Source organism: Nymphaea colorata, chromosome 14, assembly GCF_008831285.2.
Source record: "Nymphaea colorata isolate Beijing-Zhang1983 chromosome 14, ASM883128v2, whole genome shotgun sequence".
NCBI lineage: Eukaryota > Viridiplantae > Streptophyta > Magnoliopsida > Nymphaeales > Nymphaeaceae > Nymphaea > Nymphaea colorata.
In genome coordinates, this window is record NC_045151.1 from 11,282,534 (window position 1) to 11,294,850 (window position 12,317).

Below are 12,317 nucleotides of genomic sequence, written 5' to 3' on the forward strand. Positions count from 1 at the left end.
TAGCTGGCATAAACCAAGCTGAGTTCGAGCTAATAGGCTTGGTCAACTTGGATTTGAGTCGAGCTGGCATAAACCAAGCAAGAGTTGATCTAGTAGGCTTGCTCGACTTGAGTTTGAGTCTGAACTCGCATAAACCGAGCCGAGCTCGAGCTAGTACGCTTGCTCGACTCGGGTATGACTCGAGCTCGAATTGGGTCTTGTGTGATTCAAGCCGAGACACTCCCCTAGGAGTGAGATGCCCGAGCGTCGACCCGAACGTTCGACCCTCGACTTGAAAGTTCGCCCCCGATCATAAAACCTGCCCCGCTAACAAAGAAAAGGCGCGGTTGAGAGGCCGAAGGGCGTCTGCGCGCGCTATTTCGAGAAGCGTCTGAAGTTCGAAAGGTGGAGCGAGAGAGAACACGCAACAGTGGAGGCGAAACACCCGAATGAGATCGATATACCGACCTACTGATCTGTCAGAAGCTTCCTCATCTGCTTTGATCGTCGAATTCGAGGAAGAAAAATGGCGATAGATTCAACGAGGAGAGAAGAAGTGTCTTTGTCCCTCGTTGATGGCGGCGACGAGAGCCTCGCCTTCTACTTCTCCCGACTCAGGCTCCTCTGCTCCGAAGTTATCGGCCTTGTCCAGAGTCCCAAAAGGGGCGGCGAGCCCCTCGTCGCCCTTGCTGAGTTCGTCCGCACGTCGCCGGTGGCTCACCTGCAATCTTGCTTCGAGTAAGGCTCTTTGTTTTACTTCCCGCCTTCTGGCAACCGGCTGTTCTTTCTTACTTGTGGGGGTTCAATAACTGCATATTTGTTGATGGCCCTGATTGTGCCGTCTAAAGATCAATGGAGCTGAAAGTTGAACAATTATCTTCTGATGGATTGCTTTTTTTTCCCTTGCAAAATGTCGATTTTTTGTTCCCTTGTTTTTGTGAAATGGTAACTACTGTGTCAATCCTCTTTCGGGCGCGCCAGGAGAATCTTGCTTATGCGTTCGCTTCAGTTTTCTTTGGTTTCAGTTGACTTATTTGTCGTGGATATTTTTATTGCTCAATTTTTCTGGAAATTACAACTACTACTTCCTGACTAATGTGTTGAGCAATGTCTGGAATACATAGCTAAATATAAAGGATACATATGAATAGATATGAAAGATCTAAAGAGGCCGTTATGTAGCAAACACTACTGCATATACTTCTGTTTTTAACATGAGAGATGCTTTGAAAATTTTGCCATAATTTTTTGTGCCATATTGATGATGGAGTATGATAAATTTTGTCAGTTTTTATAAGACATAGCTGCATGGGGGCCAGTAGCGTTTGTATATTGCTGTGTTCATCATGAGTAGCAGTTAAGTTAGTTTGACGTGTTGCCCTTGTTTACGGCATCCTTTGTCTGAATGTCTTGTTATATTCTTCTGTTAATAAATAAGGTATTTATGATCTGTATACACTGTACATGCAGTTACATCTTGGTCCCTTTACTGCTGCTTCTTGATGGTGCCATATTTTGCCGAAAAGAAGTACCTGGTCTAGAAGAAAAGCAATCACCGGTGAACAATGTCCCCCATACGATCAGTGACAATGTTGCTGAAAGCCTGTTGCTTTGCCTGCAGGAACTGCTTAAAAGATGCCACTTGAGCTGCATAGACCAGGTGACTTATATTCAAGAAATAACTCGTATGCATAGATGTAAGAGTCTGGCAGTGGCAGAAGCATATTGATATCACTGCTCTATGTTGCTAGAATACAACTTAAGAAATGTGGTTGTATTTTTTTCTCGGAGTATTTTCTTTACTAGCTTTTGGATTCTACCATGTTTTCTTAGAACCACAAAATGGAATTACTATCTTTTCCTCCATTTGTAAAGACAATCTTTTTTAGAATGTCAATACTGAGCTGGCATTTTTTGTGTTCATCTTATTACCCTATGGAAAGAGAGGAGGTCCATGTGGATTTGTTAAACTATCATGCTTAGGGTTTCTGATTACATACTGGAAGCACAATCTAGCCCTCTAGTTATGAAGCAGACCTTGTTAGAAGATAAACATCAATCAAGCATTTTATGCTGTCATGTTGTATTGCCAAATGCCAATAGTTTACAAGAGAATGAAGGCCAATGGAAACAAACTTCATGATTGGTAGCTGTAATTTGCGGTAGGAGATGTTTCAAATGTATGTTAGAAAGTTCACAAAGTTACATTTACTTGTCTTACATGAAAAGCTTGATTTTCATTGTTTTGCCTCCATGGAATGTGTATTTTTTAGTAAATAAAGTACAAAATATTACTTCTCATTTGTTTAATGCTATGTCACATGGGTGTGGGGTGCAAGATGTGGAAAGTTCAAAAAAAAAAAAAAGGGTGCGGGTGCAGCGAAGGGGCACACACACACACATATAATCTCTAATGTAAGTAATTTTATTTGTCTATATTGTTAATTTTTTTTGTCAAGATTACCTTTATCTCATGCAAATTTCAAAGTTTTATTAAATAAAATGGAGGGAGGAAAGAGAAAAGGGCAAAAACAGATGAGGGAAAATATAGAGAAAAAAAGAAGAAGAAAAAAGACGATGTGGTCAACAGCACCTGCGGTGTCAGGCCACACCCGCACCTGCCCCTAACCCTGAGTCGACTCGGGTGCTTCACCAGTTTTGGCGCACTCATGTGACTTATGTTTAATGCTTTTTGAAAGCTGTTCGACCTTATTAACTTATTATCTATCAAAGATGAAAAGGACAAGGATGATCTGTTTACATATTTAATAAAAGGTATGCCATGGCAGATGGTGATGGTGCTGAAAAAGCTGGCATCTGGTGCTATGCTTTCACCAATTGAGACTGCAGAGGAATTTCGCTGGGGAATAGTCAAGTGTTTGCAAGCACTGCTCTTTCGTCTCTCTCCTTGTTCCATTGCGTCTTGCAGCTGCAAGTTGGCTCCAGGGTTGCCTTTCCTCTCCTCAAAGATCAGCTTGGAAGTACAGGATGAATGTTCCTTCTCTCAACCTGTAGAATGCTTGATTTCATTTCTTCAATCACAAGATGCTTCTGCTATAGTTGGGCATTGGCTGTCGCTTCTTCTTCAAGTAGGAATGCTTCTTTATGGAATCTATTGCACCTAATTTTCAACTTTCATTGTCTTTCTGTCGTTCTGGATATGCTTCAATTATATATTTTGCTGCACATTTTTTTTTTGGTTTCATTTGTTTTAGGGCTATGAATTCATGTTGATTCCCCTTTGGTTTACGAAATTTTCAGTAAGAACATCTCATGTAAACTTTTTCTCGTATGACTTGAAATTGAACACAAATCGGATCACTTGATCTAAATGAGTTAATCTGGACTTGGATAGTACCTTAAACATTATAGATAATAATGTTATTTCTCTGAAGGCGACCGAAATCAGTCTTCCCCTGGAACTGCTTTCTTAAGCAGATCTTTGAGTGGTGGAGAAGAATGTCTGGGACTTCACATCCTCTCTCGACAGTATGCTTGCTGACCAAACATGGGTGCCATGTGACACTCGCCACCAAACCAAAGGGCTAGAGGAGAATGCTCTCCTTTATGCTCTCAAACACATCCTAAGTAATCTGAGCTGAAAGTAAGGATTAGGAGCTTAGCAAGGTCAGTCCTGCCAACTAAATATGAAATGTCAAAACTGTCACAAATCATCACAAATTTGTTTCTGTGATGGTTGCATATAAGCTGGTGCTTATCCAGATTTCATTACAATCTGAAATAATTTTGAAACCAGTCTTATATACAGTCAACTGAAAGAATTTTTAATTTGATTAACTTATTGGATGCTTATGTGGCTCTAAGCTTGCAGAGACTGAAGCATCAAGAGGACATCATGGAAGTGCAGAACTTCGTAGTGAAGCTCTTTTACCCTTCGAGTGCTCATTGCCAAGGTATTCTTGTGTCCTTGTTCCAATATTTATCCCATTTACATTGTTGACCCTATAATTTTATTTCTCTGAATATTTTTTTCTTAATAAAGTAAATTTATAGAGTAGCCTTTTGAAATTTTCTGTGTTCTTAAAAAATTGTCATGAGGATTGTTTGCATATAGGATGTCCAATACTTTCTGATCATTTGCCAAGGATAGTGAGTCCAAGTTTGTCTTTGTAGGTTGGAACAGCTGATGGATTAGCATTTTTCCTACCAGGAGTTGTGAGCCGCTTTGCCAAAGTCCTGAACGTTTCTAAGACAATGATAAGTGGTGCTGCTGGAAGTACAGAAAGTATAGCACATGTTGTATATGGTTTGGGTGAACTTCTAGTTATAACCTTTGGAGATGAGGTGAATCTCTGTGGTCTAGGCATGTCCTTGGAAGACCTCAAGGGTTCTTGTATAAAAAAGAATCAATCTGCTCAATTGGTCCTGGAGACACTTCGTCTTTTGCCCACTGTATCTGGAGAGACAGATATAATAAACACATCTGGGAGCAACTTTGCTAGTCCAAGTATCCTGTTAAAAACTGATATGCAAGAGAAACGTACTGATAAGTCTCTATTTGTGGACCGCAACAAGGACTGGATAGATAAAACTTCTGAATGTGTGGACAAACTTCTGTTTGCAACATTTCCTCATGTAAATTTCTATCCTTTACTGTTCCTTTCTGCTGATAACAATGGAAAATATGTAATAAAGATTGAAATTATTTTTCACATTCACCCTGACCTTCTGATGCCTTCTGGTGGATTAGCTTTGTGTGAATCCTGCAAAGAAGGTTAGATTGGCACTTGTAAGTTGCATATACGGATTACTCACAAACTGCATCAACACCATGAAAAAGAGCAAGTTGATGCTTCTGGTAAGTACTATTTTTTTTCCTGCTTTTGCTTGTAGATATCTTGCACGAGACTACTCATTTCAATGCTAACCTGGATTCCTTTAACTATTTTGCAAATTTGATGGTTTTCTGATAATCATTCTGTAACTCATTTTCTCGTTAGTCATAGTAGTTGTTCCTTAATTTATGTTTCTGTTGTGGGTGTTTCATATGATATAGCCATATAGGTCTTATTGCATTAGCACATTATTGGTTGATAACTTTGTGATTATAACCATAATGATTGTAATACACAAACATCTATGTGAATATGGTGTGAGGCAGTCATAGAACTGTTCATTAGCCAACTACAACTAATTTTCTTGCAAATGTAAGACAAATGTGAATGTGCACTTGTGGGGGGTGAGAGAGAGAGAGGGAAAGAGAGAGAGAGAGAGAGAGAGAGAGAGAGAGAGAGAGAGAGAGAGAGAGAGAGAGATTTTTTTTTTTTACAACAAGCATCAACAGTAATGGCAGCTATACAATAATAAAAGTAAAAAAGTAATAATATTTTTTTTTCTTTATACTTCCACTGAGGAACTTCGTGCTCCAGATATCTTTTATAGCTCACAAAAAAAAGGCCTTGGAAATCATCTGCGCTCTATGAACTGCTCCCAATAAGTCACACAGGTGTGGGTTCGGGTGCATGTACAGGGAAGCAGATATTGGTACGGAAGAAAAAATTGTGGTTTGGATCTGTTCCAATCTGAAACCCATCTAAACATGACAGTGCTGTACCTGCATGGCAGTACTGCCATACCAGTACTGGTAGTTGCGCAAAATTGGCGTATCCTTATGCTCCAATGATTTGCGTTAGAGTGCTACTATTTATGTCCTCTGTTTACCTTTTAGATAGTGTTTTGGATGACACATTGAAAATGTTTTTTCAGAAAACTTGGTTTCGTGGGGAACGAGTTTTCAAAATCATTTTTTCATGTTTGGGTGGACAGGCAAGGAAACTGGCTTTTAGATGAATAACTTGAAGCGGTAGTTTTTTTACTCCCTTATGAATGCAGTGTTTTCAATGAAAAACCCATTTTTCTGAGAACTCTGTTCTCAAGCCATCCAAACAAACTAAAAAAGGCATTTTTGGACCTGTTTTGCCTCCAAAACGCCTTTTTTTTGTGTACCCAAGATTCCAAATACACCCTTAATTTCCTTCTATTTTTAGCCATTAGATTTTCTCTTGCTTTCAGGTTGTTGTGCTACTTCTGTTGCTTAATTTGGCAACCATTATTGATGTAATTGTGCACTTGCTACAAAATTGCAGGAGTGCTTGTATGTTTTAGTTTGTGATGATTCTGCTGCTGTGGCATCAACAGCCCAAGAGTACCTGGAAATTTTAATGTTGGACAACAAATATCTTGAAGAACATGAGATTGCCAAAACTCTTCAAAGGTTTTTCCTTCCATTATCTCTCTCTCTCTCTCTCTCTCTGGATTTTATATTTTTAAGAATTGGGGCTCATGCTTTTTTGTGGCCAAACCTGGTTTCATGTTTGCTGTACAGTCTCATCAGGCAACTCCCCAAAGTAGTGCTGGGAAGTGAAGATACAGTTGCCCTGTCACATGCTCAAAAATTGCTTGCTGCTGTCTACTATGCTGGTCCTCAGCGTGTGGTGGACCATATTCTTGGTTCACCGGTAAGGATCAATACACTCAGAGACTGTGTTATTTTGTTTATATGGATTCTGGTATCCTTTGTAGAAAATTCTGTTAAAATTTTTAGAATAGAAACTAAATTAGATACCAATAGCTCTAGTTATGTTATTAGATCTTCAAGATATTACTTTTTGTTCTCAGTTAAAAGTGATTTTTCCTTATGCTTTTAAACTGCAAAAACATATGTTGATCATATATAAATGATATGATTAAAGCAACGTACATTTCTCAGTGATATGTTGTCCATCCTCATTGAAAGTTAGACCTACGTTGTCCATCCTTGGTGAAAATTAGACCAAACATGAGTTCAACCCAAGGATCTTTTGTTGTGCAATTTTTTTTCGAAACCTAAGTCACAAAGACACTTTTAAAATGTAGAATTACCTGCTCGAGGTGACCCGACACATGTATAGGTATGGGTGTGGTAGTGGACACAACTTGGATGTGCATCTGATCATGTCTGGTGTGGTCCACGCAACCAAGACCGAGTCCATCCAATTATAAACTTCGTCAAAGTTGATCGAGTCTAAAAACATCCGACTTTTAGAGTTTTTTTTTTTTTTTGGTCAGTTTCCCTTAGAACAACTTTCGAAGGCTGCTCTAACTTCTAAGTTCTCCTATACATAGTTGACAAACTCACCAATCCGACCTGCGAGTCGCTTGAGTTAGCTATGATTGCCATTTATTGGATTAGGAGTTAGGACCTGCCGGAGTCGGTTGGGATCATCAATAACTTACAAGTTTCTGTTATACTGTAAGCTGGTAGACTGGAAGGAAAACTTCTTTGTGTGTTTGTCAAGTTGGCAAGTTTTACATTGGAAGCGCTTAGACATGGAAACATTAGGGAGAACTTGATGCAACTTCAATGGAGAAGGATGACCCAACCACAAGTGTCACTGTTACAGAGTTGGCTTTTGAGACACAGAAGTCGCTGCAGTACAAACAAGTGTTGACAATAAATAGACTCCCCCTTGCTCATGGCCTCCGCCAATCATGTTCCTAGTTTGTAAGTACCGAAAAACACAACAATCAAAGTCAAAGATGACTCTACATTTCAGACTAGAGGTCAACTGCTTTACTGACAACAGATTCGTAGGCAATATGGAGTAACACATTCAATAAAATCAAAAGGAGGAGATATTTTAACATCCCCACTCTCCAAATGGGAGATAATCTATCATCAGCCAATTTAACAAACTGTAGCTGATCAAACCTGGTCAAGAATGAGAACAAGTGTGGCCAGCTACAAAAATGCTTCGAGACACCTGAGTTAATCATCCAAACTGTACTTGGGTCATGCGAAACCATGGAAGGGCAGAGCAAGCAGCAGCTGATAAGGATGATGTAGCAGCACTATGTGACAATGCTCATGCTCTACCTTGCTCAGGCCGAGAGAGAAAGATTCAGATGAGGTTGAACTCTCTCCACTGGCTGCTGCCTACGCCATTCTTGTAGGAGCTGTAAATGAAGTGCCTTTGCCTATGGGAGCCTTGGTTCCTCTCCTCTTTGTGCCTCTAGATAGTCTACCATAGATATCCCAGCACCTGTCCACAAGATGACCAATTTTCCCATAATAGGTGCACGAAAATCTACCACGTCCTCCTATTCCATGACCTGTACCTTTTCCTCTTGAGACAGAAGAAGAACAAGATCCACTTCCACTGGATGCTACCAATGCTGAAGCAGGTGTGTCACTGACCGACTGAGATAAAGTGACAGCCAAGCGACTCCAGCGAGCATTTGGGGCCGTAGCAACTGAGTACTCCGGAAACAAGCCTGCCAAAAAGTTTGAGACCATACTTTGTTCATAATGAGATTTATAGCAAGACTTACATGGAGGCCTGAAACTGAAAGATTTAAGTTTTTCAAAGGTAGCCTTGATGGCTGCAAAATGTTGGGGCAAAGTTATAGACTCATATTTCCTTGTTGTAGTTTGTATAATTCCTCTTCTACTTGAAACACCTTACTCATTTTTTTTATGCAAATAAGTCTGGCATCGGAAGTCTCACATATCCTTAGCAGTAGTATAATATGCAATGGTAGGAGCGATTGTAGAATCCACACTATTCATTTTCCAGCACATAGCCATGATATTATCTTCTTCTCAGGTAGCATATTTTCCACTCTTAACTTCTTGTTCAGCTTCATCAAGTAAATATTTCCTTCGATGTCCAGTGACAGACATTATGAACGATCTTGACCAAATTTCATAGTTAATGGCATCCAATTTAACTATGCAACCATAAGAAAATGGATTGCCCCCAATTTTGAACTCAGAGGACTCAAGTTTGGGATTTTCGGCTATCTTGAATCTGCCTTCAAGAATTTGTAAAGATTAAGGCACGTCCACACTGCCCACAACTAAATTTAACGATCAAAAAAAAAAAAAAATCCCAAGCAGCACAACGGGCGCCCCAAAAAAAGAAAATAGATAGGCTAGAGACAAACAGTTGTGACCAGCTGATAGGCAGATCTTCAAAGAAAGAAACCAGTAGATAAATCAGCATTACAACTTAATATGATAAACTGGTGTAAAGTTGTAATCCATGAACAGAACCAACAACTATCTTCACCATAGACTGCTGTCTGCTTTCCGACAGCCATACCACTACTAATCTACAAAAGAAACCTTACTTGTGAGTCTGCAATGCCACGATATGTTGGCCACAAGTGCTGTCCACGTCCAACAAATTGCAGGACGTCTCAATGGAAACAAAATTGCCCGCTTGAATGAATTAGAGAAGGTAGAGTTCCTGATGCAAGCTCAGCTTGCAGAAGCGACAATCAAAATTTTTGAAAGCAAAAGTAAGTATGCTAAGCGACAAAGTAAATGAAAAGACAAATAACGAAAGGAACATTTACTTCTTTGACTTCAAAGTCCTTTACAAAATAAGTCGTCGCCCATTTACATGGACGAGAGAAAGTAATGGATCGGGTCTTGAACAAGTACCCCGAATCTGAATGGGTCCACACAGATGCAAACTGAACATAATTACAAAATGGATCTCAAAACAATATATATATATATATAATCCAAAATCACAATTCAACCCTTGGTGTGTCTCCAGTATCTACGCAGGGGCACTTCATCTCGACTATGCTTCAAATCTGCTTGGCCGGTACCATTTCCTCCCTTAGGAATACATTATAGAAACTGTAAAAGGAAAGAAGGAAGGGGAAAGTTTTTTTTTTTCTCTTTCTACACTCCTCTCTCGTGGTAAGTTCCCCAAGAAAACCCACCTCCCCCCTCCTTTCAATGCAGAGTAAGGATTTAATAGAGGCCTCCGAAGTCTTGACAGAGGCTTACATATTCTCCACTTCAAAATAATCTTATTCACAGCTTTTCCGCTTTTGACGGTAGTAAGTGAAGCGATAAAATTACGTTATTAGTGGATGTCCTGTCTTATGCGATTGAGTGCACTTTGATTTTTTTGGACAAAACATCGTTCGGCTGAGTGGTCCCATGAAGGAACCACTTTCTTTTGTCTGTCACATAGTACCGACTTTCGGTCGGGTGGTCCAAAAAGAACCACCTTCTTTTGTCGTTCATATGGACATATTGTCTAGAGAGGAATCAGATTCCCTCTTGGCTCTTGTAATGTAGTCTCAGTGGAGTACGTGGAAAGATGGGTTGTCGGTTGTCCTCTTCTGCGTGTTACTATCGGCCAGTGTTGTACGTATCGTACGGTACAGCCCCGTATCGTACGATACGTATCGTCGCGTTTCAAAAATGCGATACGATACACCACATGTATCGTACAGTTACGATACAGGCACCGTATTGTACGATACAGTTACGATACGGTTACAATACATTACGATACGATTACGATACGGTACGATACAGTAATTTTTATTGATTTTTTATTATTTTTTGAGAATTTCTTATATTTTTTCTGTTTTTTTTTTTAAAAATACGATACGGTTGCAATACGTTACGATATTTTACGATGCAACGTATCTTAAAAGCTAGACCGATATAACTTATGATACACTTTTTACAACATTGCTGTCGGCCTTCTTGTTGTAAAAATTCTTAGTCCGTCTTTGCTTTTTATTGTCGTCATTTTTCTTCTACATGCATAGCAAGTGCCTGCTTGGTGCTTTATGAGGTGGCAATAGGCTTTGGTTGTATCTTTAGAGTCTTGTATGTCCCATTTGTCTATACGATCTATGAATCCTTGGAGTTTTACTAGTGCAATGGTATCTTTCTTTTTTGAGCAATCTTTAAATAGCATATCTACTGGTGGAAGAGTGATGCCACCATATTCCTCTTTCTGCTTGTGATTTTGCAGTGTTTACAATAATTTTCATATCCAAGGCATGTAGGTAGTGTACAAACTTCAGTTTGTCCTCTATCTGGGGATATGGTTTTTGCTTTTGATTTGTGCGAAAAGTCAATTGGAAGTCTTTACTTACAAGTCCTATTTGGACTAGGTGAATTCTTTTCTTTTCTTTTCAAGAATCGTCTGGAAGACTGATTAGTTTTGGTGTTGCTGAAAACAATTTTAGAAAAACTATAGATTCAGCTGTAAAACCAGGATTTCCTGAAGTAAATTCTCTTACAACATTATCTAATTTTGGAGGTAGTAAACTGATTTCCTTAAATGAAGGGGATAAGTAAATCATGGCTAAGGAGCCATATTGAAACCATTTTTGAATAAATTTTGGGTTACAACCTTGTAAACAAAGGGTCCTAAGATAGAATCCAAAACAATCAGTAAGATATTCTTCATTTGGGCCTTCTACTGGCAACTGGGGTGGTTCAGCTAAGTTATGAAAATTTATGTCAATGAATTCTGGAATTTGGATGATGTCGTCAAAGATTTTTGAAAGATGAGTTTTCGTGGGAGTGCCAAAAACTGCTTTCACAAAAAGTTGACTTTTTGATGTTCTTGCCTCTTGTACACATTTCCCTCTTTCATATGAAAGCTGGGTTTTTTGGGTCGTGATGACACCTTTTGTGGACATTGTAACTCATTTTGTCTCCACTGTTTGTAGGAGATCGACGGCTTCATCCAGCCTTTTAGTCGGTTCAGAGTGTTGATCAAGTACCTTTACTTTATTACCAACTTCTCTTGTTCTTTGCAGAAACCGACTACCATGTCGATTGCTTTTGAAAGTTCTTTCACCATGCTATCCATTCTGTATTGATTTGAGGCGAGAGAGGATCTCTGCAATGTTGTTATCTTTTCCCTTGATATGCTCAAAAACGATTTGAGCCGAATAATTTGATAGAGTATCTCTGAAATTCAACCATTTTCTTGTAGAAGAGTTTTTCCTTGTCTCATGTAATTGAGCATGAAACTTTACAATAGCTTCACAGTCAATTCGAATAGAGAATTGTTTTCGAAGTATAAATAATTCAAAGGATTTCAAGGCATAAATGATAGCTAATAATTCAATGTTTATTGATGAAATGTTTCATTTTTCCATAAATTTTCCTGGTAACGACATATTTCTTCGATTGCTTTTGAATCATACTTGGAGGGTTTAGCTCATAAAACTGCGCCCCACCCAAGATGTGATCCGTCTGTTTGGACTATTAGATAGTTTGAACTAAGTGGTAGTCTGAGGCGTTTTAGTTTACTAACCAGATATTTAATCTTTTTTACTTGTTCTATATCTAAAGAATAGAACTCCACTAAGTTTTAACTTAGCATATAGGCTAGCAACTTGATGGTGTAGTTGTGGGATATATGTTCTGGTGTAGTTTAGGATGCCTAGGAACTGTTGGAGTGCCTTTTTCTCTTCTACTTTGTCTGGGAATTCTTTGATAATTTTGTTTGTAATGTGAGTTTGAAGATTTATGTATCCAGTTCCAATTTCTATCCCAAGGA

At 39.0% G+C, this 12,317-nt stretch overlaps 1 protein-coding gene across 1 annotated transcript in view; it reads left to right on the plus strand.

The window, feature by feature from the left end:
- Nucleotides 1–312: 312 nt before the first annotated feature.
- Nucleotides 313–12,317, plus strand: part of LOC116267585 (uncharacterized) — a 52,120-nt gene continuing 40,115 nt past the window's right edge. The window contains 9 exon segments of the mRNA XM_050075264.1: nt 313–717; nt 1,450–1,639; nt 2,769–3,068; nt 3,805–3,865; nt 3,868–3,893; nt 4,114–4,575; nt 4,691–4,798; nt 6,087–6,214; nt 6,326–6,458. Coding sequence (XP_049931221.1) covers nt 506–717; nt 1,450–1,639; nt 2,769–3,068; nt 3,805–3,865; nt 3,868–3,893; nt 4,114–4,575; nt 4,691–4,798; nt 6,087–6,214; nt 6,326–6,458 — 1,620 coding nt within the window. The 5' untranslated portion in view covers nt 313–505.